The 27,926-nt window shown below is 50.5% G+C and overlaps 2 protein-coding genes across 7 annotated transcripts; both read left to right on the top strand.

Annotated features, from left to right (window-relative positions):
* Window positions 1-341: 341 nt before the first annotated feature.
* On the top strand, window positions 342-17,191 carry Znf775 (zinc finger protein 775). Of its 2 annotated transcripts, none has more exons than XM_032906582.1 (3): window positions 342-425; window positions 8,356-8,443; window positions 14,908-17,191. In XM_032906582.1, exons 2-3 carry the CDS (start codon window positions 8,413-8,415, stop codon window positions 16,497-16,499), a joined length of 1,623 nt encoding a protein of 540 aa, XP_032762473.1. In that variant the 5' UTR covers window positions 342-425; window positions 8,356-8,412; the 3' UTR covers window positions 16,500-17,191. The 2 variants fall into 2 exon arrangements, with proteins under 2 accessions (XP_032762473.1, XP_032762474.1); XM_032906583.1 differs by having other exon boundaries at window positions 348-425; window positions 8,363-8,443.
* A 5,193-nt stretch (window positions 17,192-22,384) lies between these two features.
* On the top strand, window positions 22,385-25,950 carry LOC116903852 (zinc finger and SCAN domain-containing protein 2-like). 5 transcript variants are annotated; one of them, XR_004388305.1, is made up of 3 exons: window positions 22,618-23,444; window positions 24,677-25,552; window positions 25,690-25,950. XR_004388305.1 is itself a non-coding variant. In XM_032906587.1 (2 exons), exon 2 carries the CDS (start codon window positions 24,705-24,707, stop codon window positions 25,317-25,319), a length of 615 nt encoding a protein of 204 aa, XP_032762478.1. In that variant the 5' UTR covers window positions 22,385-22,609; window positions 24,677-24,704; the 3' UTR covers window positions 25,320-25,950. The 5 variants fall into 5 exon arrangements, 4 of the variants coding, with proteins under 4 accessions (XP_032762478.1, XP_032762479.1, XP_032762477.1 ...); XM_032906587.1 differs by lacking the exon at window positions 22,618-23,444 and adding an exon at window positions 22,385-22,609 and having other exon boundaries at window positions 24,677-25,950; XM_032906588.1 differs by having other exon boundaries at window positions 22,618-23,018; window positions 24,677-25,950.
* The last annotated feature ends 1,976 nt before the right edge of the window (window positions 25,951-27,926 follow it).

Below are 27,926 nucleotides of genomic sequence, written 5' to 3'. Positions count from 1 at the left end.
CGAGAGTTCAGATGTCAATACACGCTTGTGCGTGAAGCAGAGCGCTCAAAGGCAGGCAGATCGGAGGCACCAGGTGGTCAGGCACAGCATCATCGCGCTGTCGTGGAGCACAGAGGGACCCCTTCTCCCAACCCAGCAGTGTTCAACTCACTGATAAATTGCTGAGGGCTGCGCGGCCGCAGGCGAGGTCAGACCCTGGCTATTGGCTCCGGAGAACAAAGGGGCCGCCCCGCGGGTTGCTCCAATAGGACCCGGAGTGTCATCTGAGCCGAGCATCCAATCCGCAGCGGGGCGGTGCAGGGCGGCCAGCCAATCACGTGCGCCCGCCTGCCCCGCCTGCCCCGGGACTGGCCATGGCCCGGAGCCCGGTACCCAAGTCGCCCCTTGGGTAGCAGTTCCCGTTAACCTTAGCCACAAAGTCAAAGGTATTTATTTCTCAGGCCCCCTCCCACCGAGTCCCTGTGCAATTCTGGCGGGGAGGGGCGGTTCAGGGACGGACCAGCGCCCGACCGCTGTTCCGGTGCTGCTCCGCTGTCCCGGACTGTAGAGGAAAGATGGGTACCGGGCCTTGAGGTGCCCGGGATCCCGCGTGCGCCTCAGCTCTGGGCCCCAATTTTCTGCACCACCAGCTCAGTGGGAGGGACCTGAGGTTGGCTGGGAGGGCAACAGGCCAGGGCGGTAAGGTCAGGAGGGTAGGACTGTTGGAGAACCTAGAGGCGGCCCCTCCTGACCATCTGGTTGTTCTGAGTTCCCTGTCTGTGTCTGCACCCTGTGTAGAAGAGCTTGGGGCAGCAATCCCAGTGTCGGCTACAGAAAGACTCGTAGTAAGGGGATCCCTAAGTGAGCGATTCCGTGAGCCGGGATGAAGATGGAGGAAGAGGAAAACACTTAGAACTTACAAATGTGTGCGCGTCTTGAGGGGTGGTTACTGAGACTTCTTTCAAGTAAAATGACCACAGCCTCAGTGGGTGTGGTGTCTGGCGACACGGAGTCCGAATGGTCTCTAGCAGCAGTGGGAAGTTGGGTGTGGTCACCTGAGGCTGGAGGCAAGTGACAGTCCAGACTCTGCATTTTTATTTGTTTGCTTTTGGATTTTAGTTGTGTTAAGCAATAACATGCAAATATTTCATAGCATTTGTGTCCTGCCAGTTCCAAGAGTCCATGATTCTGTGCTTCTTCCAATCAGTTGTGGTTGACGTTTATGTAAATGAGCCCTCATAACCGAATTTTGTAATGGTTTACAAGGCTGGGGCCTCGACTGTGTGTTAGGAATAGAAGCATCCTGTCTTCGGGTGCGTTTGGTGTTCTGGTGGAAAAGCACGGATGACAGTTACCCCCATGCGTACTTGTTTGGGTGACACATAAGTTAAACAGTACCTTTGAGTCTTCAAAACGTGTCTGTCTCTGGCAAAGTGACCCCTGATTTGGGCCAGGGAGGGGAGTAAGGGCAAGGTTCACTGAAAGATAGACAAGTAAATTATAGGTAGGCAGGCATGTGAGATATTAGGTGATATACTGGGGACAATGGGGGAAAACTAACCAAAGACTATATTTTGAATGGCCTTGCCAAGACATTTTTGTCTAAATTTCCAAGTATCAGGGAGCTCTTAAAGTATGTTAAGAGAGTAAAATGTCAAAATCACACTTTTAGAAAAATCAGTTTGGAACTTGGTGATGGTGGCCCACACCTTTAATCCCAGGATTTAGGAGGCAGAGGTAGGCAGATGTCTGAATTCGAGGCCAGCTTGGCCTACAGAGTGAGTTTCAGTACAACCAGGGCTACAAAGAAACCCTGTCTTGTGAAGGGTGAGGGGAAGAAAGAGAGAGAAGAGAGAGAGGGGGAGAGAGAGGAGAGGGAGAGAGAGAGAGAGAGAGAGAGAGAGAGAGAGAGAGAGAGAGAGAGAGAGATCAGTTTGGGTTCTGGTGGCAAATGGATTTGGATGGACCAAGAAAATCAGTAAAACTTTAAAACCATTCATTCATTCATTGAATTTGTATGGGTATGTGTGTGTGAAAGAGAGACAGAGAGAGAGAGAGAGAGAGAGAGAGAGAGAGAGAGAGAGAGAGAAAGGACAGAGGACATAATTTTTGAAAGATGGTTCTCTCACTCTACTATGTGGATTCCATGGATTCCATGGTATCAAGCTTAGGTCAACCAGCTAGCATGTCAAAATACTTTAACCCACTAAGCCAGTAGCTCTCAACCTTCCTAATGCTTCCTAATACAGTTCCTCATGTTGTGGTGACCTCTAACCATAAAATTATTTTCATTGCTACTTTCATAACTGTAAATTTGCTACTGTTATGAATCATAATGTAAATATCTGTGTTTTCTGATATGGTCTTAGGCAACCTGTATTGAAAGGGTCATTCGACCCTCAAAGGGGTCTTTGTCCCACGGATTGAGAACTGCTGCATTAAGCTTGTTTTGTTTTTTGAAGTTATTTAGGTGAGAAATGGTGAGATCTGGACTCAGGATTGGTGTCAGGTGGCCCAGGCTCCTGATTCCCATGCTAGGTGCCATGAGAAAGCCTGGAAGAACTTTGCTGACCTTGGGTGTGGGCTCAAGGGAGAAACTTGGGCTGATGATTCAGACTTGGGGTAACACAACTCACCTAAGGTTGGTAGAGGGAAAGGGGCCTTTGCTCCTGTGAGGGCTGGCCCTGGAGGAGCTCACACTGCATGGACTACTGGGCACAGTCTGTTTTTTTATGTCCTACAAGGCTGCACAGCCTCTGTTCCTGCCTCCCTTAGTTCTGGCTTTTGGAGTGAATAGCTGTGTTAATGTGGCTCTGGATATTCAAAGACTCTTTAAAAACACAAAAAACAAAAACAGGGGTTCATGTAGCCCAGACTAGTGTTGAACTTGATATGTAGCTTAGGCTGGACTTGAACTCCTGGCGCTCTTGTTACTGGAAGCTTAGTTTACATGAATGTACGACCGTTCAGCTTTGAGAAGATGTATCTCACGACTGATTGTTTCTGTTGTCACGAGTGGACAGTACAGAGAGCTGTGTTGATATGCTTCACGCTGGCACCATTGTATACTGTTGGAAATGCACCTTAAAAAGACTTATTTTTACCTTATGTGTCTAAGCGCTTTGCCTATGTGTATGTCTAAGAACTACATACATGCAGTGCCTATGGATCAGAGGAGGGAGTCGGTTCCAGTTCCAGGAGTTACACATGATGATCCGTCATCATGTGGGCTCTGAGAACTGAACCCCATCCTATGCAAGAGCAGCAAGAGCTCTTAATATCCGAGTCACCTCTCCGGCCCCTATGCCTTATGTTCTAAGAGGCTCTCCTCTTTGCTTACAAGTATAGCCTTTCAGTCCTCCTTGTGTCTAAGGGACAGTGTTGTCTGTCCCAATGTTGCCTGTCTCCCAGTGGTTGTTTGAAACTGCAGCTAATATTGGACCATATTCAGTCTTTTCCAGCACACAATCTCACAGTGTAATTTATAAATCAGACATACAGAGAGGGTAAGGTCAATTAACGCTTCAATATAACAGTTAGGACAGTTGTACCATAATAAATGTCATGTGGTTCTTGGTTCTCTCAAAATGTCTTATGTATTGCACCAGGTGAGGTTGGCCATGACTAACTGAATCTGGAAAGCACACTGTGGGCAAAGGGCGGGCCCCTTGGAGCTCCCTTCTGTGTCCTTGAACTTCTGTCTCCGTAGCTGATTTGAATAGGAGGCATTTGCTTGTGTCTTCCAAGCTTCCTGCTTGCCTTTTGGCATGTTTGAATGAAGTCTTTTCCAAGGCAGAGAAAATGTGTTGTTATTGACAAAGGACTGGGGCAGAGGAGTGACAGCATTTAAGTCTTCAGTCTAATTGGCCAGCCATTTCAGTGCTAGTGGAGGCTTTTCTGTGTCAGGGCTCCGGCAGGGCAGCCTTCCTAGAGCTCCTCCTGGAAGACACAGTGGCATTGGCTGCTAGTCATGACCACACGTGGCCTCTGACTCACACATGACCAGTGTCATTGAGAGACTGAATCTAAAGTTAGCTTATTTGAATTGAGGATGTTTTTGCTGTATTTTTAAAATGATTTTGCTTACTTTTATTTCATTTGTAGTAATGTTTTGCTTGCATGCATGTCTGTGTGAGGGCATCAGGTTCCCTGGAACTGGAATTACAGGTAGTTGTGAGCTGCCATGTGGGTGCTGGGAGTTGAACCTCTGAAGGGCTGAGTCATCTCCACTTTATTTGAATTTAAAGAACAGAGTTGGGCATAGAGACCAAACTCCTGAAGATGAGGAACCTCGGGTTTGTTTACGGTCACCTTCCAAGTCTCATGCCCTCTCTTGGAGGCCACATAGTTACAGAGTTAAGGTACCAGCATATCCAGAACTTGAACAATGACTTAGCCTCTTGGAGGCAGGATTTCCACCCATTCTTTCTTTCCCCAGGTCACTGTCAAGGTGTTTAAGGAAGCCTTACCCCCTCCTCCAACAAGGGGGGGATGTGGGTGCTGCAGCTCCTCTGCCTCAAGGGGAGATCTGTGAACCCCCACCGCACAGAGATACAGAGGTTTTTCTCATCTATCCCAATGCAGATGTTGTCCCAGCTCTCCAGCAATTTCCTGGTGAGGCAGGCAGGCAGGGAAATCGAGCAGAAGGCAGTCACTGGTGGTGCTCTGGGGAGAGGTGGGGTCAGTGAGCTCTAGGAGGGAATTGGCAGGTAGGGGGGTAGGGGGAATTGGCAGGTGGGGAGGGCCCCTAGGCAGACTGTCTCCTGTCTGGGTCTCCTGGAAAGGTAAAAGGTCATTAGTCCATATGAGAGTTCAACAGGGCGAGGACTTTGTGGGACCTCTTGACTGAGGAAAGCCAGTGGCTGGGCTTTTGTCATTGGAAGTCTACTTTACTACTGAGGAAGGAGATGAGAGGTACCATCTGCTTCTCACTTCCATTCCTGGGCAGGGTCCTGTACTGTGGGAGGGGTGAGGAAATCTGACAGGTCCCTGAGGTGCTGGTCCCTGGCACTTGGCCTCATCTCATTCCTACTTCTGTACTTCATGTTTTTCAGTCTATGCTGACACCAAAGTCCCTGGTTATCTTCCCAGTCCCAGGCCCCACCACCTGCTGCAGGCCACACTCCCCTCTTTGTGTTTCTGCAGTTGGCAGTGCAGCTGGTAGCTTGGGGACTTCCCATCAGGGGAGTCCATTTCCAAACTGCAACCTGACCCAGTGTGGGGATCTAGGCTTGAGCAGGCCATGGGAAGATGGAGGTGACCAGGGCTTTATCTTGTATGTGTTCTGTCCTTATGGTATCCGTGGGTGGGGTGAAAGGAAGAGAGCGTCAGGACTAGAGGTCAGGCTCCCTGTGATAGACCAACATGTGTTCCTGTCTGGTGAGGCTGTATAGGAAGGTGCGTGTGTGTACACCTGTCCCTGTCCCTTAGCTTCTGTGTCCTGCTGGGTGGACAGTCAGCTCACTCTTGTCAGCTGACTGGTGCGTCAGGTGGGCTCTGAGAAGGCTAAGTGGTGTGGTAGAATGATGGATGGAATGAGAGACAGACACCCTTGGTAAGAGTCTGTGGTGACACAGAGGACCCAATAGGGTCCACGCGCAGGGCCTGCCTTGGGCTTGGTTTTCCTAGGATGTTGTTCTGTAGACATGGAACATCTGAGCATACAGGAAGTAGGTCTCAAAAGCCATGGCCTCCCTCCCCCATCTCTGTCTCTTTCCGTATCCTCCCTTGACTCTTTTGAGCATGTGTGGGTCTCCTTCCTTCTGTCCCCACATTTGTCCCTCCTGAGATCCCAGAAGAGTGCTTTCCCCTGCCTGCTGTGGCCTGCTGTGGCCTGCTGTGGCCTGCTGTGGCCTGCTGTGGCCTGGACAGACATATTAAGGTGGTGCTCAGGTTGGGTCACCAGGAACCGAAGCCTTTCTGGTTCCGTTTTTAAATCAGTTCTTAGAAGCCAGAGTAGGTAAGGTGGGCTCTGACTGTGTGGTTTAGGGCCTGCCCCGTGTGGTGTAGGTGAGACCTGGCCCTCTAACCTGGTTCTGCATTTCTGACCCACACTCTCTGTCTGAGTTTCCCCATGGGTATGTGACCTCTCTGTTTGCAGTTCTCAAGGCCTCTTGAGGTAGTCCCCAAGGTGTGGGATGTAGAGGGACCAGGAGACAGTGGGTGCAGGCAAGAGGGAGCTCCAGTCCCCAGATGCCTCTTCAGGTAGAGGTTGCTTTTAGCTTCCTGTTACTCCCTTGTGTCTGCCCACCAGTGGGTTTCAGTGTCTAGGAGAATGCACAGTGGGAGTTCTCCCCAGATCCACATGGGGAAACCTGCTTCCTCCACAGAAGAGATCTCCACAGGGGTAAAAGGCTGAGGTTTGTTTTGTTTGTTGAATAAATATTAGTAAGAACGGTGACATTGCCAGACAGTGGAACTCAACCCCCAGATATAGCCCAGGCAGATGCTCTCCCAACAAATCACGTTGGTCCCCAGGCAGGAGGACACGTCACATGCAGCATCACATGGTCCACCTGGTCATTGGGGTGCCATCTGTTAGATAATGGCTCTAATCCAAATTAAAAATAAACATATTTTTATAAGGGAAAAGTTTCTATTTCAGCCAGCCTACGTCTCTCTGGAAGATGAGGCTCTGGGCTTCCTTTCTGTTCACGTCTCCAATGATGGCTTCCAGACCCTTGAGGAAGACATTAGTGGGTCATCAAGCTTGCAAGCTTGGCTTATTTAGTTTTGCAAAGATCTACAGCTGTTTAGAGAGGACAGGGCCAGAGCTTAGCAACTGCAAGTTTCTAGAGAAAATGTTCTGAGAAAAAGAAAGGTGTTTCTTCCCTTCCTTACAGCCGGGGTTTGTCTTTCCAGTCAGGGCACTGGTTTCTAACCTGGGTAAGTACTCCCAAAGCAGACTCAGGAAGGTGGCCTGGGGATTATCCAATCGAGAGATAGTCTCTGTTCAGGTCTCTAGGGCCCAGAGTTTGTTTTCTAGTTGACGATAACCCAATCAAAAGTACCAAGAAGGCCCTGTCCAAGGCCAGCATGAAGTCCACAGGGCAGCTAACATAGCCCCTCCTTGTGTTAAGGTGGCATTAGTGGGTGAAGCCAGACCCTAACTTTAGGAGAGAAAGTCATGTGTCTGTGGTGGGTAGAATGAGCCCACCGTAAGCCACAGCTCAAAGCCAGGCACAGTGTTGGGAAATGCACAAACCAGTAAGTGTTGGAGGTGAGCTGGGGAGATGCTGGAAGCCTTGAGTTCTAGCCCTAGCCCTGCATAAAAAGGCCAGGCACAGGTCAGTGATGGAAGCAGTAGGGATATAGGAACAGGGGGCCATAAGCTGAAGATCTTCTTGGGGTACCTGATAAGCATGGGTAGCCTGGGATACACAAGACCCTGCCTTATACTCCTCTAAATAATGGGAGGGGGGAGGAAGAAATGTGAGGGGAGTTGGCTTGTCCATGGAGGTCCCAGGATAGGCCAGCTACTGTGGAAAGGTGACACTTAAGCAGAAGAAGGATTCAAGAGTGAGACAGGTGGGGATGAGCAGAGCAGTGCAGCTCAGACTTGGGTATCCAAGAAGCTCCACGGTCTGTCTAGGGTGTCCACACAGCTACACTGCCTCAAGCCATACCCAGGTATAAAGGGAAGCAGTTGGGAATCAAAAGATGAGTGTGAAGTAAGATAAGATCGATGAATGCCAGATCATGAATAAGGAGTGTGGGCTAGCATGTTCTTGGCAGTGATGGCATCAGTGGCAGTGGCAGTGGCAGCGGTAGCAGCAGTGAGATGTCCTGGAGGGGTTTACTCTGGGGCATCGGAAGAGTGTCCCGCTGACTTAGGACACGTGGGAGAAGGTCTGCCTTCCACGTGTTGTTTTGGTTTTGCGATGATGCTGGGGGTTGAATTCCAGGCCTTGCACACGGCTAGGCAAGCGCTCTGCTCCTGGGAGTCACATCCCCAGTCCCTCCAGGTATCTTCTCTAGCAGGTTTCCCACATCTATCTTTGCCTGATAGACCTGGTCCTCGGGTGGCATGGTGCTCACACACCCTCTACCCATGCTGAGGGCATGGGCCTTAAGTCTCTAGTGGGGGGTTTGTCCAGTTCAGCTGTTTAGTTATCTTTATGTCTCTGGGCACACCAAGGCCTCTCTTGGGCCCAGGTCCTCTTTGTACATGAGAATTGTGCCAACCCAACCTTTCCATCTGCACATTTTTACCTGAGGGAATGGATAGAACTGAAAAACAAACAGAAACCCGAAACCCCCCCCCCAAAAAAAAAAAACCCAAACCAAAAAAGCCTGGGCTATGAGAAGGGAGAGGGGCTGGGCAAATGGTCTGGACCATGTGCCATTGGCCACTCTTTCTCTTTTCTTCCCTCTTAGCCCCCAGGTGGCAGGGCTCAACCTCATCAGCACCGATGCAGTAGGAGACCTGCAGGGATGGAGAGGGGCCCTGCTGGCAGCACCTCAGGTAAGAGAATCAGACTCCCCATCCCAGACCCCTCGCCCTCCTTGGAGCCAAATGTAAGTTGATGTCCAGAATGTAGAATTTCAGTGTGGGTACCAAGACTCTGAAGGTCATTCAAAGAATAAAACAAGGACATTAATGTTGAGGGGGGAGGAGCAAAGGTGGGCTGGTAGAGATATGCAGCAGACTGGGTAAAAAGTGGGGTGTGTTTTGGGTGTGGAACTGGGGCTTAAAGACTCTCTGGCTGGTCAGATATGGAGAATGAGCTTTCAGGGTAGGATGGCTGGCTAAGAGAAGCTGGTATTGATTGAATCCAGAGTACCATAGGTCCTGGGGTCACTTGGAGTGCAAGGTCTTCATCTCTCTGCGGCTGCTATGATGACAGACAGTAGGCAGCCTGGGGATTTCCTAGGCACATGCTGCCTGGAGTGGAAAATTTTCCTACCTGGTCATGTGCTCTTGATAGGAGCCCACTGCAGGCCTGCAAAACCCCCCTACTGCAAATGGCCCTCTCATCTCTTAGTAGCAGTTCTGTCATGGCAACAGGGAGCATCATTTTGTTATTAACGAATGGGGACAAGTACCCACAGGCCAGGGGCTTTCATCACATCTGAGCCCAAGAGAATAGACCTCTGGGCAGGCTGAGGTCCAAGCACACCCCCTTCCTCAGCTGTAGGACCTGCAGGGACCTGTGCTGTCCACATTCCTCTCTACTTCTCAGTGGGCAGATGGAGAAGAGCTCTGCTCAGGGTCATCTTTCTGGTTGGATGTCAAACCTTGCAAGTTTAACTAGCAAGGCATTAAACATGGGGATCTCTGGGTTACTTTAATTGGCAGCCTGTCAATCAGGGACAGTGATCTCTTCTCAATGAATAAACTTCAGATTCACTGCCAGGTTGGATACTTAGTACCAAATGCTTCCTTTGTCCAGATTTCAGTGCAGGTCAGGGGACAGCCCTATAATCAATTCAACTCATTACACTCGGGTATTCAAGTCCTAACAATATATAATTGAAGTCACTACTTTTCCTTCTAAAGCATGGCTTTATTAAAATGAATTTTCATGAGCAAGCACAGGGAAGACCAACATTTATTTGGAACTGACTTTTATTGACTTTTATTAACATTATGCACCAGGAATCTATCATAAGTATTTTTCCCTGAAATAAAGTGTCTTAGTTGCTTTTCTGTTTCTGTGATAAAACACCATGACTGAGGCAACTTATAAAAAGAAGCATTTGATTTGGCTCACGGTTTCAGAGGATTAGAGTCCATAATGGTGGAATGGAGGGACAGCTGAGGACACATCTTAATAACTGAGAGAGAGAGGAGGGGGGGAAGGGAGAGGGCGAGAGGGAGGGAGGGAGGGAGAGAGGGAAGAGAGATAGACAGACAGACACAGAGAGAAAAAGACACTCAGAGACAGAGACAGAGAGAGTACTGGGAATGGCACAAATCTTTTGAAACCACAAAGCCTGCCCCAGTGACACACTTCCATCAATGAGATCATACTTCCTTCTACCAACTGGGGACCAAGTATTCAAACATATGGCTCCTGTGGACGCCATTCTCATTCAAACTACCACAGAAAGTCTGTTGACACTAAGACGTAGGTCAGTCTTCCACCCTGGACTGGTAGTACCACCTTGAGTCTTATGTCACACTCTTCAGTTCCATCAGCCCATTTGTCTAGTGTGTGATGTCCTTAGCTCTTTAAAATTTCTTTTGGTGCAGTTCCTGGGCTAGCAGCGTCAGCTTACGAGCTTTATGGGGGAGCAGCCTCAGCACAGCAGGGTTTTGGTTAAACATTTCCTCACCTAAATGGACTTTAGTTTCAGAGCAAATAACAAAAAACAAAAACAAAACAAACAAACAAACAAACAAACAAACAAACAAAAAACCCTACAGAGTGGAGGCCCCTCTCCTTTTGACATTTTACCTTAGTGAAGTATGATTGATGAACCAATATTGGCATAGTAACTCCCAAAGCCCGCAGTGTACACGAGGGCTAACCCTTGGAGCTTTTTATGGGTTTGGTATAGAATATAGAGTAGTGTCGTTGACTCCAAATACAGTACCCAACTGACTTTCCTTCCTACCTCTAGCCTGAAGGGCCAGTTCCTTTTTACAGCAGTCGCCTTTTCAGAATGTTGTGCGCTGGAACTACACAGCATGTGGCTTTTCAGATTGGCTTCTTTCACTTAGCCATATACACTTAGGTCTCCCCAGAGCCCCAGCCTCTGTGACCTAACAGTGGGCTTCTCTTTATGACTAATTACCACTCCGTATATACACATAGCAACATCTACCCCTGATGCTCACTCCTCCAAGGGCATCTTGTTGGGAATTGTTCTTTACTTATTTGGGTCAATACAACACTGATTGCTGAATTGTACCATAAGCTTGCGTTCAGCTCCTTAATACGTCGCTGAAGCGTCTTTTGAAGAAATTGTCATTTTTCATTCCTTCTGCCAAGGAATGAGCCCCTGCTGCTCTACATCCTCGCCAGCCTTTAGGCTTCTGGCAGTGTTAGAATTCTGTGGTAGCATCTTACTTTTAATATTGTATGAGCCAAATTTTCCTTTTAAGGATTTTCTTATAAAATTATATACATTATATATTTTATAAGTTAATTTAAATGGGACTATGCTGAATTTAAGTATTATTTGCCTTTTCATTTCAGAATATATTTATCCTGGGGTTCTGTACTAGTTTTACTTCTTTTGCTGCGATAAAATACCCTGATCAAAGCAATATAGAGAAGAAAGAGCTTATCTGACTTACAGTGCCAGGTCACAGGTCATCATTTGGGGAAGTCATGGCAGGAAGCCAGTCAGCTGATCACGTCAAGTCACATTCCAGAGCACAGAGGGAGTAAAAGCTCTGGAACTGCCTGCTGCAGCCCTTCAGCTTTCTTCACATTTACAGTTCAGAGCCCGGGTCCTGAACTGGTGCCTCATGAATTGGGGTGGGTCTTCACACCTCAGTTAACAATCAAGACAGCTCACCACTGACATGCCCACTGGTCAGCTTGATCCACATAACTGTTCATTAAAACTCTCTTCCCAGGTGACAATTAAACCTAACAGCACACGTTCTTTGCCTCTTCAGTAAAGTTTTGTGATTTTCTTTACAAAAGGTTTCTGTGCTTTTTAAGGTGTTCACAGTTATTTTACAATGATTACGTTTGAATGCCTTGTGTCTGACAGTCTTGCTGAGCATTTCCACTTGTTAGTGAATTCTCTGAAAACCTAAGCAGAGGAGAGGTCCCCCCCTTCCAGTATCTTTGTGTTTCCCTATATCCTTTGGCTGATTCCCCAAGGACAAGGTTAAATAGTATCAATGATACTATTTATTCTTATTCTTAACACTGTCTTCTATCCTTCCTGTTGAATAGAATGCTTGCTGTAATTTTAGTACACTTTTTTTTGTTAAATTTCCCTATATTCTTAGTTTGCTAATGCTTTCCCTCCTGCCTCCTGAAATGATGTTTTCATCATATGACCTTTCTGCATCTACTGAGAATGGCATAAGACATACCTTTTTTTTTAACGCTGAAGAATTAATTTAATGCTGGAGCAGACCTCGTGGCTGCTGAGCACTCACTCTACAGCCCCACATGGTGTCTTTACTCTTAATAAGATGATCTCAAGAATTATATCAAGCCAGCCTTGCTTCTCGGGGGTGGGCGGAGGATCTCTGCTAGGCTATAATATATTCTTCCTGATTCTGATGAACTTGCTTCGCATATGTTTGTGTTTGTTTTAGAGCAGGAAATCTCTGCCTAATCCCCATTCCTGTAAGCTTGCCTTAGAGTGCTCCCCATTTCCATAAGCTTGCCTTAGAGTGCTCCCCGTTCCCATAAGCTTGCCTTAGAGTGCTCCCCATTCCCGTAAGCTTGCCTTAGAGTGCTCCCCATTCCTGTAAGCTTGCCTTAGAGTGCTCCCCATTCCTGTAAGCTTGCCTTAGAGTGCTCCCCGTTCCCGTAAGCTTGCCTTAGAGTGCTCCCCATTCCCATAAGCTTGCCTTAGAGTACTCCCCATTCCCAGCCTCCCATTAGTCTTTCCTGTTACTGAACAGGTGGTCCAGAGCTGGGAGCAATTCTTTCTGACAAATTCAAAGGTATTTTTATTTAAGAGTGAGGGGCTTGTGTCTGTGAATGTATGCTGCACACGTTCAGTTCCCACTGAGGCAGAAGACAATGTCAGGTTCCCTAGAGCTAAAGTTACAGCTGGTTGTGAGCCACTCCACGTGGGTGCTGGGGACTGAATTCAGGTCCTCTGGGAAGAGCAGGGCATGCTCTTAGGTTCTGAACCATCTCCCAAACCTTCCTTTGAATTTTTTATAGAATGTGTTGATGTAGCCATGTTGTATATATCTCAGTTTGGTGCTAGAATTCAGCTACCACATTAGCCTCTTATAAATGTTTATACAGTCTGTTTTTTTTTTTTTTTTTTTTTTTGTTTTCGGAGCTGGGGACCGAACCCAGGGCCTTGCACTTGCTAGGCAAACACTCTACCACTGAGCTAAATCCCCAACCCCTACAGTCTGCTTTTTAAAAGCATGATCTTATTTAAAATTATTTTTTAATGTGTTTTTATTTAAAAAAAATTAAAGACCAGGCTTTACATAACCAAGACTGTCCTGGAACTCACTATGTAGGCCAGGGTAGCCTCGAACTCACAGAGCTCTCTCTCCCTGCTTCTGCCTCCCAAGTGTTGGGATGAAACGGCTGTGCTATGCTGTTTTTATTTCTGTGTGTATGTGTGTTTTGCCTGCATGTTTCTGAGCATCGCCTGTATGCATAGACACCGAAGGGAGCATCAGATCTCCTGAGACTCTATTACAGGTGGTTATGTGATACTTTGTAGGTGCTGGGAACGGAACTTAGATCCTCTGGAAGAGCAACCCGTGTTCTTAATCACTGAGCCATCTCTCCAGTCCCTTTAACCTGCTCTGAAATAATTTTTAATTAATATTTTCTGGTAAAATTAATTACTTTATATTTACAGATTTAGTGACATAAAGGCTGCACATGATATTTTAGGGTTTTGGGACTCCTTTGGTACTTTTGCTAGTCTTTGTTTTTAACTTTATTAACACCCCCTTTCCACTTTGAATGTGCTGCTGTGCTGACGCTGAAGACTGTTGTTTACAAATCTTTCTCTTGGATCACAACTGTTTCACACCACAGCCTTTTTATCAGGTGTGAGCATCTTACTGAAGATGCACATGTTACAAGGCCCATAAGTCCTTACAAAGCAAACCCAGCTTTGTGACCGGAACTCACATCAAGGGACACCGACTTGGTTTCTAATTCACAGATTAGTTTTTACCAGATCTGATGGTCACATAAAGTGAACCACATCCATACAGTCTTTTCTGAAGCAATTTTCACTATGACTTCTTACTGCCAGGAGCTTGGGTGTAAGGTATGGGCTGGTAGCTCTTTCCCCGAGCTCTAGTGGATTTCCTTTATTGAGAGGGATCGGAATATGTCCTCCCATTTGGAGCCTTTGGGGCCTACCTACTTTCTTACTCTTGGGGAACTTGCTGAACTGGGGATCTTACCAGTGTGGTGTTCCTGCTTCATGGCTATCGTATTGGAGCAGGGGCCCTGCCAAGGAAGAGGAAAGGTTAGTGACTTGGGGTGTGGTACCCCTAACCACTGAGGGACTGAGCATGCCTTTGCCTACAGAGCATCCAGTTCCAAACTCTTAGAAACAGAACAGCAAGCTTTTGGATGGTGAGATGGCTCGGCAGGTGGCGCTCTTACAGGGCAAACCTGATAGCCCAAGTTCAATCCCCAAAGCCTACTTGTGGAATGAGGACATCAACTCCACAGAGTTGTCCTCTAACCTCTGCATAGCCACCTTGCATCTGCCTACACACACACACACACACACACACACACACACACACACACACACACACACTCATGTGTGTGTTGGGGAGGTATTTTTTCTTAAAGTGATAATTTTGAGCATGGCCATCTTTTCTCCCTGGGTCAGAAAGCATCCCTGCTTGGTTTCTTTAATATCTCTGAATCTTCTGGGCCTTGGGTAGAGGCAGGACAGCATCTGCATGCCCATGGCCTTGGTAAGCCAGCCAGGCCCTTGTCTTTGCTGTGGGCTCCCTCCTCACTCCACATTCTGCCTTTCATGTAGAGTCCTTCCAGTCTTTCCCATCCCATCCCATTCTTTCTTTCTTTCTTTCTTTTTTTTTTTCTTTTCTTTTTTTCAGAGCTGGGGACCGAACCCAGGGCCTTGCGCTTGCTAGGCAAGCTCTCTACCACTGAGCTAAATCCCCAACCCCCATCCCGTTCTTTCTTATCCCTGATCTTCCCTTTATTTAAAGCTATTTGCCTCTCACCCTTTCAGCTGTCCTTACCTGTCCACAACCCCCTCCTTCTCTAGGCTGTTGCATTCCAGAGCGATGTCTTCTGACTTCTCCCTTTGCCTCTGCAGGAGATGGGGTGGCAAGGATCAAGCAGGAGAAGCCAGAGTGGCTGTTGCAGACTGTGGCACCTCAGGCCGTGCTTCCAGAGAAGGACAAGGAAAACATATTTCAGCAGCAGAGTGGTCTCCCACCCTGCCAGACCATGGGGCGGCCCTGGGCTCTGGGGTCACAAGAGGAGACTGGAGATGCACGGTGCGCCCCACTTCCTGAGCACGATGCACCGCTGGCTACTCGAGTTCCAGGGACAGCCCCAGGTCCTCTGAGCCCCTCACTTTCTGCGGGTGGGGGTCACTTTGTGTGCGTCGATTGTGGGAAGAGGTTCAGCTGGTGGTCGTCCCTGAAGATTCACCAGCGCACACACACAGGCGAGAAGCCTTACCTCTGTGGCAAGTGTGGCAAGAGCTTCAGCCAGAAGCCCAACCTGGTGCGTCACCAGCGCCACCATACGGGCGAGAGGCCCTTCTGCTGCCTGGAGTGCACCAGACGCTTCAGTCAGAAACAGCACCTACTCAAGCACCAGAAGACACACTCACGGCCTGCCACTCACACGTGTCCAGAATGTGAGCGCTGCTTTCGGCACCAAGTGGGCCTCCGCATCCACCAGCGAGCACATGCCCGAAACCGCCTGGGTACCCGGGTCAACTTACACGAGATGCTCCGACATGCTGCTGCACGTCGCTGGGCGTATCGCCTGCGCCCAGAATCCCCACGCGGGCACCCCGAGAGTGCCTGGCTGGGGCTCTGTCGGAGTTGGTGGGGCCAGCATGGTGCCCGGACAACAGCCCACACCCGCTTAGGTCCTAGTGAACAGCGCCAGTTCATCTGCAATGATTGCGGCAAGAGCTTCACGTGGTGGTCATCGCTGAACATCCATCAGCGCATCCACACGGGTGAGCGACCCTATGCGTGTCCTGAGTGTGGCCGCCGCTTCAGCCAGAAGCCCAACCTCACGAGGCACCTACGCAACCACACGGGTGAGCGGCCACACCCTTGCTCACACTGTGAACGCAGCTTCCGCCAGAAGCAGCACCTGCTCAAGCACCTGCGCACACACCTGCCTGGCGCCCAGGCTGCAAGGTGCACCAGCTGTGGCCAGAGCTGCCCCAGCCGTGCAGCACTGCGAGCCCACCAGCGTGTGCACGCAGCTGCAGAGCTGCTGCGCTCTCAGTCTGCAGTCCGGGGTGTTGTGCCCAGCTCTGAGTCACAAGCTGAGATTGCCCAGAGTGTGGCCGTGAAGCCCGAAGGTCCCCAGGGTGCTAAGGGGGTGCTCTGTGGCCAGGGGTGCGAGACCCTGACTGTGCCCAATGAGCAGCGCCAATTCATCTGCAATGAGTGCGGCAAGAGCTTTTCATGGTGGTCAGCGCTCACCATCCACCAGCGCATCCACACAGGCGAGCGGCCCTATGCCTGTCCAGACTGCGGCCGCTGTTTCAGCCAGAAACCTAACCTCACACGGCACCGGCGCAACCACACTGGGGAGAGGCCCTACCTGTGCTCAGCCTGTGGCCGTGGCTTCCGACAAAAGCAGCATCTGCTCAAGCATCAGCGAGTCCATCGTGAAGCTCAGGCACCACACCCTGTCCCAGAGAAAGAGCTGTAGTGAGCCCTGTGCACCTGGTGGTGGTGGATGGTGGAGTGTGTGTCTGTAGGGTGTATATCAGGAACAAGAGGTGCTCCCTGAGTTAGGCTCATCAAGGTTCTGAGGCCTGAGGGTGGTGTTCTAGAAGCATCTCAAAGGAAGCCTGAAAAGTGCCTAGTAGGGGAGGTGAGATCAAAGCTGTGAATGTCTAGGATGGGCTGTGATTGTTAGTAGACCATTCAGAATTGGCTGCCATCCGTAGGTACCTTGTGAGGGGTCTGTTGGGGGCCCTAGGAAAGCCACCGTGTATGAAATGACCTGGGACGGATCAATGGTAGCACTAGCCTGTCACACAGGTTACAATATGGTCAGTAGGGTGGTCGGTCCCCATGGGAAAGCCGGTCACAGACTCCAGGATACCAATAGAACAAAAGCTGTGGCTAAGAAGGGGTTAATTATTGCCCCACTGGCTGGTCTGATGGGACTCTGAGATCTTGCTGCTTGGGGCCTAGGTACTGCAGACTGGCCTAACTGAAAATGTGTATGAAGATTGGGAGTCGTGGTGCAGTCAGGTGGTCTCCTCCACAGCTTGGCTGCTTGGGGGAGTGACTATGCAAGAACAGGCTGCCTGTGCAAAGTGTATGGATTTCTGTGACTGACTTGGGTCCTTACCCATGCTGGTATTGGAGAAAAATGAAGAACTGAATATTCCACATGGTGTCACTGTTCTTTATGAATCATCCTTACTGGAGCCCAGATGTGTGAGCTCCCTAGGATAAGGGGTGTGTGTGTGTGTGTGTGTGTGTGTGTGTGTGTGTGTGTGTGTGTGGTGTGCAGGAGGTGTAACCATTCATCTGTGTCCTACTCCTACCCAAGCTGGAGGGTAGTTTTCTGACTTCCACTCTCATTCATGTCACTTGCTTGTCTCTTCCCATGCACCGATCCTCCCTCCCGCCCTGTCCCTCTGACATCACCTCTCATGTCTCTCTAAAAAAGGGTTGCTGATGTGTTGGTGCTGACAGAAGCCAGGGCTCCAGCCCAGGCTATGAGGCCTTGGGTTTGTACTCCTTCCGGGAGATGAGTACCAGGTCAGGATACCCTGGAAGCAGGAGGAAGGTAAAGTCGAGGAGGAGGGAGAACTATACTTGCGGGTGTCCTGGGGCCTGTGTTCCCGAGGATGCAGAGCTCAGCCTGGCTTCTGGTCACCACTCTAAATGGAGAATAGCTTGGCCTTTTATTTTGGAGATGCTTTAGTTGTAGTGTTATGGAAGGACGGGTAAGGCTACAGGAGGGCAAACAAGACCCTTGCGGCCATTGCACCTCTCCTGAGGAGCACAGCACCAGTGAAGCTTAGCATCAAGCCGGGCCTGCTCTTTCTTGGTCGAGTTCTTTGACTGTAAACTGGGCTGAGTCCTGCGCTGGGTGAGGTGTGCTGATGAGCTCTGAGAACCAACAGGAGCTGAACCTGCAGAGCTCCCTGTGCCCCTCCCCACACCACTCCCCTGTCTCCCTACCCTGCATTGCCCTTCCCAGGAGGGTCCAGTGTCTTGCATCTCATCAGAACAGAGTCCTTCCCTTTTTCTTCATCTTTGTCAGCTAGCAAATCCTGAGTCTAGCCTGAGAAGATGACCTACTCCTGCGAGGATCCCAGGGCACCACCATCTGGGGCTAGAGGACAATTGCCGTCAGGGTAGACTCTGCCGAAACACTGGCTCCCTAGAGAACCAAGTGGGCAAGGGTGGTACAGGCATTCACGGAAGATAATGGATGTGCTCCTTCCTTCAGTGGACTAGGTTCTCTCCCACAAATGGCCTGTGCTTAATGTCAAATCACAGTGGTGTGTCAGTAGGACTCGGGGTTAACAAGGCCTAGTTGTAGCCCCTGCTTGTGCAAGTTGGTGAGGATGCCTGTTCACTTTTCCTATTTGTCGACTGTCTCACAGGGTCACAGGGTAGACGGTCAAATACCAGAGGGGTGAATTATGGTTTATATGCATATTGATCTGGTGGGGTCTGCAAAGCACTGGCTCCTTAACAGACCTGTGTACCAGGACTGTGCTAGATCAGTAGAACATGGCCTCTGCCCTCACTGAAGGACTTCCTAAGGAGTCATTTTCATATGTCGTGCAACTTGTCACAGTCTGTATGCCCAGCTCTCAAAGAGTGGCTTCCAGCCCTAGCCTTGTTAGCAAGGCTTTCTTGTTTATTTTCTCATTTAATTCCATGTGGTCCATGATCTGAGTGAAGCAGTGCTATTGTCATGCATTTGGAGGAAAATGGGTCAGTAGTGGACTTGCTCACCAGTCCTTCTACATTGGTGACAGGTCCAGGCACCGGTCAGCCTAAGGTCTATTGTCACGAACATTGGTTTCTCAAAGGAAAGCACAGAGCTGTCAACTTCAGTTCTGATTCCCTTTGTTTGTAAAGAGGGTTAGAGAATATCAAAGAGGTGGCATAAGATCAAAGACAAGGTGGTACTGACCCTGGAGGTTTACAGTGTGGGGTGCTGTGCAGCATTGCAGAGTTTAAGGGGGAGGCGCACACAGGAGGCAGCCCCGAGAAAGGAAACAAGACCCCAGGAGTCTATCCTGTCCTCTGCCAGGTGAGCGAGTGCAAGCCTGCAGGGGCACTGTGCAAGCCTGCAGGGGCACTGTGGCTAAGCTTGCTAAAGGCCTCATCAGCTGCTTGGGCCCGGATCCTGCAACCCTTGTCTTCTGGGAGGAGCAGGCTGAAGTTAGATGATATGAGAGACTGGCATTTGGTAAGCAACAAAAACATCAAGTTTGGCAGCAAAGGTGGGGAGGGGTCAGGCTCCTTGGGAGGGTTCATTGCACACTGCCCAGGGTCAATCTGCCATAGGAAGCTGAGTGAGGGGAGGTGGGAGGTGGGATGCAGAGGCCTGAGGAGCAGCTGCCCAGTAGGTGCACTAATCTTTGCTCTGGGAGATTGGGTGGAAAAGCTGGCAGAGTTGGGCTACATGGGACTCTTTTTAGAAACTAAAAAAGCAACTAAGTACACACACACACACACACACACACACACACACACACACCCACCCCTGGGTTTCAACTGGAATTGTGTAGAAGAGCTACAGGAGGCAATAATGCTCCCTAGTAGTAATGATGCTTCTTTAGGCAAAAACCTAGAAACCTTGTCTTCTCCCACCCCTTCCTCCGCCCTTCACCCATTGCCCAAATCTAGAAAAAGGTGGGGTTTTATTGTTGTCAATCAAGGACAGAGTTACAGCTCTGGGGTTGAGGCTTTGGGACCTTGGCAGGTGAAGCACCGGGCAAGCCCTCCTTTGGAAGCTGCTGTTATGATTCTAATAAGCTTCCTGTGTGGCTACCTGAAGAGCAATTCCACTACAGACACGGCGTAGGGGCAGCGGGAGGGGAGAAGACGGGAGGATTTTCCCTGTTGAGCTCTGTCTCTATGAGGATCTGTATACTCAGTTTTTCTGTTGCGGAAAGTACCTGAGAACAATGAAGAAGGTGGTCCTATCCTAAGGGCATAGGTGGCTGGGTTTTCGGCCCTGGCTTACCTGGCTCCATCTCCTTGGGCCTGAGGTGAGACAGAATATCATGGTGGTAGGGGTGTCTGGTAAAGAAGGCTGCTCATCTTAAGGCAGCCAGGAAGCAGAAAGACAGTAAGGAATCAGGGTGAAGGTATATCATTCATGGGAACCCCTCCCCCCAAAGGCCTACTCCTCCAACAAGGCCCCGCCTCCAACATTCCATCCCAGAGTCCATCGGTGGATTAATCCTTGAGCCACTGAAGTAGCAGTTCTCAACCTGCGGGTCATGGCACCTTTGCATATCGGATGTTTACGTTACGATTCACAACAGTAGCAAAATTACAGTTATGAAGTAGCATTTGTTTACACAACATGAACTGTACTGAAGGGCCGAAGCCTTAGGAAGGTGGAGAGGCCCTGCTGAAGGGAGGGCACATTGTCTCTAGATGGTAGTAGCCGAGCTGAACCGATTCTCCACACAATTCATCTGCCACTCGTTTAAAAGTTTGGCTGCATGGATGTTACAGGTCTGGTCTTGGACGTTAAGTGTGAAGAAAGAACTTGGGAACAACAGATGACACCTCACACACAGATCCCTACATCTACAACCAGGTCCCCTCGGCTCCTAACACCCCTCTAAGTTGTAGTTGGATCTCCAGTTTAACTTACAGCTCCTCATTCTCTTCTCCTTATGGCTGCCTGTGGAGATAGCGAATGTTCTTGTAAACATGTATTATTCATTGAAGAGACAGTGAAAAGGGCTCATTACAACAGACTCTTGAGGGTACAGGGATGCTTAAAACACAGTCCCCACTCTTGAAAATTTACAATTTGGCGGGGGTGACACCAAGCAATATTTGGTGAGATGTAGTGGGGACCATGACCTGATATCTGCGGATAGAAAGAGCTCTTGGGAGGAAACGAGAGATGGAAGTCCTGGAGACTTACTCCCGTGCAGCCAGCGCTCAAGGACGGCCAGCACAGTGATCTGTAGGAGCCGCAGGAACATTCTGGAACCACCTGTTTGTCTGGTGGGTCTCAGGCGAATGCAGCACAAGGCCTGAACAGGGCTTGCTGAATTACTGTTTCACCCACGCAAGAGGACCCACAGGCCTTTGTTAGGCTCCAGCTGCTTCCTGACTCTTACAGGATGGTGGTGGCCACATGTGGGCCACTGTCCTGCCTGGATAAGCAAACATGGCTGTGTACACAGAATGTCATCACATGGTCATGCTGTTGTGTGTGCCACAGCACATGAAGATAGGTTTGGGCTGGGGACAGGTGCTTGCATGGGGAATGGGAGGAGAGAAGTGACTCAGCTGAAGTTCAGCCTTCACCCTGTCGTTCCCCTCATAGACATAGGGTTTGGATGGCATCCCCTGTCTCCCATCCTGCCCACAGCTGTGCTTTCCCTTTATATATTGGCGTTGCTTACCTAGAAAATGCTGTTAAGGGTGTGGTCCTGTCCTTCCATAGATTACCCTATTTGCTTTTGAAAACCTTGATCTTCTGTAAGTGTCCCCATTTCTCCTGTGGCCTGCTTAAGAGATGAACCCGTTTTCCCTGGCAGTTGACAGCTCCTGCAGCAGGAGCTGGATGTGGAGGAAGTGTGTCTGTCAGAGGTCAGGTTGTGTATGCCATAGGAACTCATAACTGGCCCTGGTGTGGTTAAACATCATTCCCGGTAGGTTTCTTATGTAACCTTTGCCACCTTTAAAGTTGTGGGTGTTAGAGGAAGCCACCTTGTGTTTCGTTTTAAAAATCTTTTCTCATCTATAAAATGTGATAATAACAATGTTATGATCCCGTTTCATAGATGCAAATGGTTAACTGGAAGTTCCCATGAGATAGTACATGGGAAATGGTGGTGTGAAAAGCAAGGATATGGATAGGCAAGGGGTATTATTAAATGGCAGTGGGAACCCGGAATTTAGTGCTACCTCTCCCACTTTGCTTCTGTGCATCCCCACACTCGTTCGTTCATTCATTCATTATTTACTTATCCATTCATTTGAGACAGAGCCTCGCTGCCTCACTGGCCTGCATGGAAGTCAGTATGGAGATAAAGCTGGCCTCGAACTCCAGAGATTTGCCTCTGCTTTAAGTGCTGGGATTAAATGCATGCCACCATGCCTGACTTCTTGGGGGTTACAAACAGTTCATTTAGGGGACAGCTTTGGTTTGACCACAATAATCCCCAGGAGGGGACTTCATGGGGCTTTAACTCTGCGACTCCATTCCTGGGTCCCCTGCTTCTTTCCCTTCTTGCTCCTCCGGAAAATCGCATTGGTCCCAGAGTCCCGGCCGGCTCCTAGAAGCTGGGGTAGGTCCAAAGCCTAGGGCTGGGCTGCTTCTGTCTAGGGATGAGGGAGATGAAGATCGTGCTCCTCCGGAGAGAAGGATGGCCCGGGACGGGGGTGTCGGAACACTGGGGTGACTCCTCCTGCAAGGCAACGCTGGCCCCAGAATCATCTGGACCCCTTTCTTTCCCGGACAGGCGCAGCGCTCGCTGCCTCCCCTTTCTCCACCAGGCAAGTTGTTAGCCGGTTAGACCTCCCAGCCTCACGGGGCTGCTGTGCGGAAGCGACTAAGCTGGCGACTGCGGCTCTGCAGCAGAGGAAAGGGCTCCAGAGGCGGCGCCACGTGAGTCCCAGACTAGAGCCCAAGATCAGGAGGGAGGTTACCGTATTTATCGAGGCCAGTGGGGGACCCTTGGTGCCGGGTCACTGCGGGCGCTCTACCGTATTTGCCCGGAGCCGTGCAAGTCCTTTCTGGGAGTGTCAGTGCCGCGACTTAATTACTTGTTTACTCAGGATCGCGGGGTCCCGCGGGGGGCGCTGCGGGCACAGGGATGGGTAGATTGCATGCATTCCTCCAGGAGCTGGGACTGGCAGTCCAAAAGGGTGGGGGGCGGCAGCTGGGTGGCTGGGTGGCGGCCTATTTATGTTCCTAGGGGTGGGGTTGCGATGCACAGCTTGCCACATTGCTCGGACCCCTGAATTGACAAGGCTGTGAGAGTCACGCTAGGTAGGGTGAGCTCTTGGGATTAATGCAGGGGTTTGACCAGACCAGCGCTGCAGGAGGCTTTTCGGCTTTATGGGGGCGGGGGAAGAAGGGCGCAGCGCTGCGGGAGACTTAACTGTGTTTTCCTTGGGCTGCCCAGACTCTAGAGGAAAAAGCTGCTGCAGACTGCAGAAGGGGAGCAGGTTGGGCTGTGAGTGTGGCACCTGATGGAGGGACATGGGGGAGGGATGGAAAACTTTGGCTTTAGACCCTCTGGGCCCTGGTCAGAGGTCTAGTAGGGAAAGTGGGAAGGTTGCCCAATGACAGGACCAGGCTCAGATTGGCTAAGGAGACTTTGATGGGTCTGTCTTTGCAAATGCCAGCACAGATGTTTGGGGAGGGATTATGGGTGGAGACTCAGGGCAAAGGATTCTAATCCCTTTCTCCAAGGTGAGTGCCAATTCCACCCTGGCCTGAAGGTAGGGGAAAACAGAGGGTGTCTATGAGACCCCCACCCTGCAGATTGATTGACTGAGGCTGAAGTATGGAGAAGACCTGAAGGGAGGTTTGAAGGGCACCCTAATCAAGCCTTTCTGATGGAGGGAGTGAATGGAGTGGGTCCCAGTTGCTTTTCAAGGCATGGGAGTGATGGCAAGACACCATGCCCTGTAGGAGCAGTGACCCTTTGAGAATGAATGGGTTTGTGGTGGCTGGGGTATTGGTAGGTGTGTGTGTGTGTGTGTGTGTGTGTGTGTGTGTGTGTGTGTGTGTGTGTGTGTGGGGTGGGATGTTTAGTTGCTGAACAGCTAGTGTGTTGAAACATTTTGAGTTTCCACAGTGCGTCAGGAGACTTAGGGCCTAGTCCTGCCTCACCTTGCCGTGTGACCTTGGACAAGTATGTTGGTTTCACCTAGCTTCAATCGTTCCATTTACAAACCTGGGCTCAGGGACACTCTTCTTCTCCTTGTTCAAGGATGCTGTGAGGGTAGTGGGGAATTGGTTCAGAGAGGCATAGAGGCCTGGGAAGACAAGCTCTACAGCAGGCATGCTGGGAGCCCAGTGCTGTGGTGATGAGTGTGGTGGTCAGCCTTTGGACCAGGCCTGTCTCCTTGGGAGCTCTGGCTTTGGTTCAGTGACCTGCAGCTTTTCAAACGTATGATTCATCTTGTTAAACAGTGGGACTGCTTTTAATGGTTAACCCAGGGAGGTCACTTTCAACTTTATGGGGCATGGGGGTATTTTACTTCCTGCTTAAAGCCACTGGTGACCTTCCGTCCTGAAGGTTTTGGGTCACCTCCTCTCCTTGGGCATCTGACTAGAGAAACTGCTCCTGAGAATTTTCTACCCGTTTTTAGCTCATGTCTTGTATGTCAAAGGCGCAGGGCTTGATGTGTCTTGTAACAGAAGGTAGCTCTCTGTTCTTGAGGTTATTTCAGGGTGATGATAAAGGTCATAGGGCAACAGACTGTAAGAGGATGCTAGAGAGGCCAGGGAAGACTTCTAGAAGGAGGTAGCTCTTGAGAAGAGCCCGGGACGACAGACTGTGATGAAACAAAACAAAACAAAGCAAAACTGTAGTTGGGCAGTCACTGGAGGTTGTGGGAAGTGAGTGATTCTTCAGGCTGGAGAATGGCTGACCCTGGGGTCTTCCTTGATCCCTCTCTCCGCTTCTGCTTCTCCAGGGGCTGGTGATTGCATCCGGAAGTGCCCATGACAGAGCTGGTGTCCTCCAGGGGAGGGTCCCCTATAGGGGACAGAGAGGAGGGTCTGGGAGACGATCAAGGCCTGGTTATCCACCACCCAGCGGAGGAACAGTCCCACCGCTGCCCACTGTGCGGGCAGACCTTCTCCCAGCAGCCTAGCCTGGTGCGGCACCAGAAAGCGCACGTGGGGGCTGGCCGGGCAGCCGCCTTCGTGTGTCCCGAGTGCGGCAAGGCCTTCAGCGTCAAACACAACCTGGAAGTGCACCAGCGCACACACACCGGCGAGCGGCCCTTCCCCTGCCCCGACTGCGGCCGCTGCTTCAGCCTCAAGCAAAACCTGCTCACGCACCAGCGCATTCACAGCGGCGAGAAGCCGCACCAGTGCGCGCAGTGCGGTCGCTGCTTCCGCGAGCCGCGCTTCCTGCTCAACCACCAGCGTACCCACGCGCGCATGCCCACGCCACACCCACGCCGTCCCGGTGTCTTCGGGGAACGGCGACCCTACTTCTGCCCTCGCTGCGGCAAGAGCTTCGCGCGTGAGGGCTCGCTCAAGACCCACCAGCGCAGCCATGGCCACGGGCCTGAGAGTCAAGCAGCGGCGCATTTGAGCAGTGTGCTATGATCTGTGGGAGACCTGCCACCACCAGCTGCCTCCAATCCAGAAGCCGCATCCAAGGGTGCTGAGTTGCAGTCCCCTGTCTGGATGGGCTCCTGGGAGGAGGGTGGGGCCATCTTAGGGTGTTGAAAGGCCTCCGGGCCACAGCCCCCTTTTCTTCCTGACCCTGGACCCCTTGGCTGGCTGCATGTATCTTTGGGCACCTGCATTAGTTTGCCTCCTCTGGCTGCCTAGAGCAGGTGAGACCCAGGGCTGGCCAAAGTCCCCTGAGGTTTGAGGGTGGTGGGTGTGTAGTGTTGGCTGTCCAGGTCAGGACTGGGCGGTGGGGCCTGTGTTGGTTTCCATGACTTGCTGCTTACCAGATCTTCATTCCCAGCGTGTCAGACTTGAAAGCGACTTGAAGAGGGACATTTGTCACAGTTCCCAGGCCCAACCTTGGTCCCCAAAGCTCAGCCTCCTGCATCCACTGTCTGGTGGCCTTGAGAAGCCATTCCACTTCTTGTCTCAGTTTGCTTATCTGTAAGTTGGAGATGAAGATGAGAGACGTTTCCTCTTCCCTTGGGTACCACGAGGCTTCACTGTTATCAGAAGAAGCCATTTGTCTGGAGAGTTGTACTAATTAGTTCTGGATTGTGCTCTGCTCAATCCTGGAGGGTGGGACCCTCCAGGCCCAGGCCCTTAGTAGCCCCCACTCATGCCTGTGACAGGGTGTCAAGGTGTCTGCACAGAGATACAGGCCTGCTCTGGGTTGGATGGTGACTGGCTTCCCCTGAGAGGTTTCATGGCTTTGTACTGAGTCCTAGAGGGACAGAATTGCTGTAGGAAGAGTCGAGGTGTGGAAGGATGGCTTCGGGAAAGCAAGGGCTAGGATTTGTTCCACAGATCAGAGGGCGGGTACACCAGACATGTGCCATGAGTACAGGAAGCAGCGACCTGTGATTTAGAATGAGAACAGAGGCCCTGGAAGGACAGACGGATGAACAGAGCTTTGAGGTTCGTTCAGATAATGAGAAGGGAGGCCTCGGCCAAGATGACCAAGGTCATCTGGTAAGAATGCTAGCTAGGGCTTGCTTTAAGACCCATGTTTACAAGTTGCACTCTGAGGCGCTGGCCTTCTCTGCCATTTGACAAACAAGGAAACCAAGATTAGCCAAGATTCGCCCAAACTTGTTCCAAATTACAGCAGATAATTAGTGTTACTAGTGTTAGTAGGTCGTCTGGGCTTTGTTTTCCATTTTGAACCTGAAAACCCTTCATCTTTATTGTTGAATTATTGAAAATGTAGCTGGGAGAACCTGGGCATGTGGCCAGCGGCCAGGTGTTAGGCCATCATGGGTAGGGCGTCACTGGATTTGACAGATGTGGGGACTTGACGTTAGGATGCTGGGGACTCTGAGCAGGCCTCTGTTCCCTGAGCCCGTGCGTTCAGCCAGGCCTGTGCTTGGTGTTGAAGACAGTTCATTGCCCTTGCTCTCTGACCCACCTCAGGGCCATGTGGCTCCTCTGGAACCACTGGCCTCTGCCTGAGATCCCTGGTGGCTGTTGTAATGTGGACTAGTATTTAGTGGCAGAAAATATTTAACAAGGTCCTGGGAGATCAGAAGCTAGTCAGTCACTCAGGTACTCAGACCCAAGGCATGTCGTGTGTAAACAGGCTAATCTTGGCAGTGCTTTGTTGGGGAGTAGTAGTAAGAGGGTTCTCTTAAGGTCCCATGTAGACTAAGAGTGGGTCACATGAATGTGTCCATGTAGTTCAGATGGGCTGGTAGGCAAGGCCGTGTCACTGTAATGTACTGACCATGGTCTCTGCTTCTGTGAACAGATACGAAATGGACAGGATTTTGTGGCCCAGGACCTGCAGGGCGCATCTGGGCATGGAAACTAAAATGGAGTCTCAAAAGCCCTGGGTTCCTGGTGTGAGGACGTCTCCTCAGAAGACCTACCTCTGGAGGTGCCCTGTGTTGATTAGATGAATTAGCGGCTGATTCCATGCCTTGGTGGGAAAACTCCCCAAATCTGACTTGAGTCACAGCTGGGCAAGCCTCGTTTGACCTCAACTCAGGTGTGGGGGAAGAGACAGCACCTGTGTGGAGAGGCGGTTTCTCTCTCCCAGCCTGGCCCAGCACATAGTGGAAGGGCGGGGCAAGGAGTGACTGTCTGTACTATCGCAGCAAGTTGATGGCAGACTGGGCTCAAGCGGCAAAACTTCCCTCAAGATGTGAACAGCACCTGAGGGCTTCCGTGCCCTTTCTGAGCCAGAAAGGATAGCAGTTCAGGGGCTCGTGGTTCTTTCAATCCCGATGAAGGCTGTGGACCTTCTCCTAGAACTCATGGAGCATTCACAGTGCCAAGCAGTTTCAGGAGCCCCTGGACTCCAGCCTAAAGACCTCAGCCCTGGGGATTCCATCTCCCATCCTTCCCTTACTCCACATAAGTGTTGCCCTCCTCTTGGGAATAAAGAATTCTGAGGCTGAGCCCCTTGTAGTCCATCCAGCCTCTTCTCTGCAATCTGACAGTACGTGGATTTCTGGAGCCAGGCTTCCCTCCTCAGACACTGTCCAAGACCAGCTCCCAGGCTTGGTTCTTTCCCCCATTCTGTGTCTGACAGGCTGT

This window comes from Rattus rattus, chromosome 6 (assembly GCF_011064425.1).
Source record: "Rattus rattus isolate New Zealand chromosome 6, Rrattus_CSIRO_v1, whole genome shotgun sequence".
Lineage (NCBI taxonomy): Eukaryota > Metazoa > Chordata > Mammalia > Rodentia > Muridae > Rattus > Rattus rattus.
Note: the sequence above shows the minus strand (reverse complement) of the source record. Positions and strands in the feature narration are given on the sequence as shown.

What these genes read in the sequence shown, in the direction of transcription:
- Znf775 (XM_032906582.1), top strand. Translation starts at nt 8,413, where the DNA reads ATGGAGAGGGGCCCTGCTGGCAGCACCTCAG. An exon ending in CCCTGCTGGCAGCACCTCAG is followed by an intron (nt 8,444 to 14,907) that starts GTAAGAGAATCA and finishes TTGCCTCTGCAG; the next exon opens with GAGATGGGGTGGCAAGGATC.
- LOC116903852 (XM_032906587.1), top strand. Translation starts at nt 24,705, where the DNA reads ATGACAGAGCTGGTGTCCTCCAGGGGAGGGTCCCCTATAGGGGACAGA.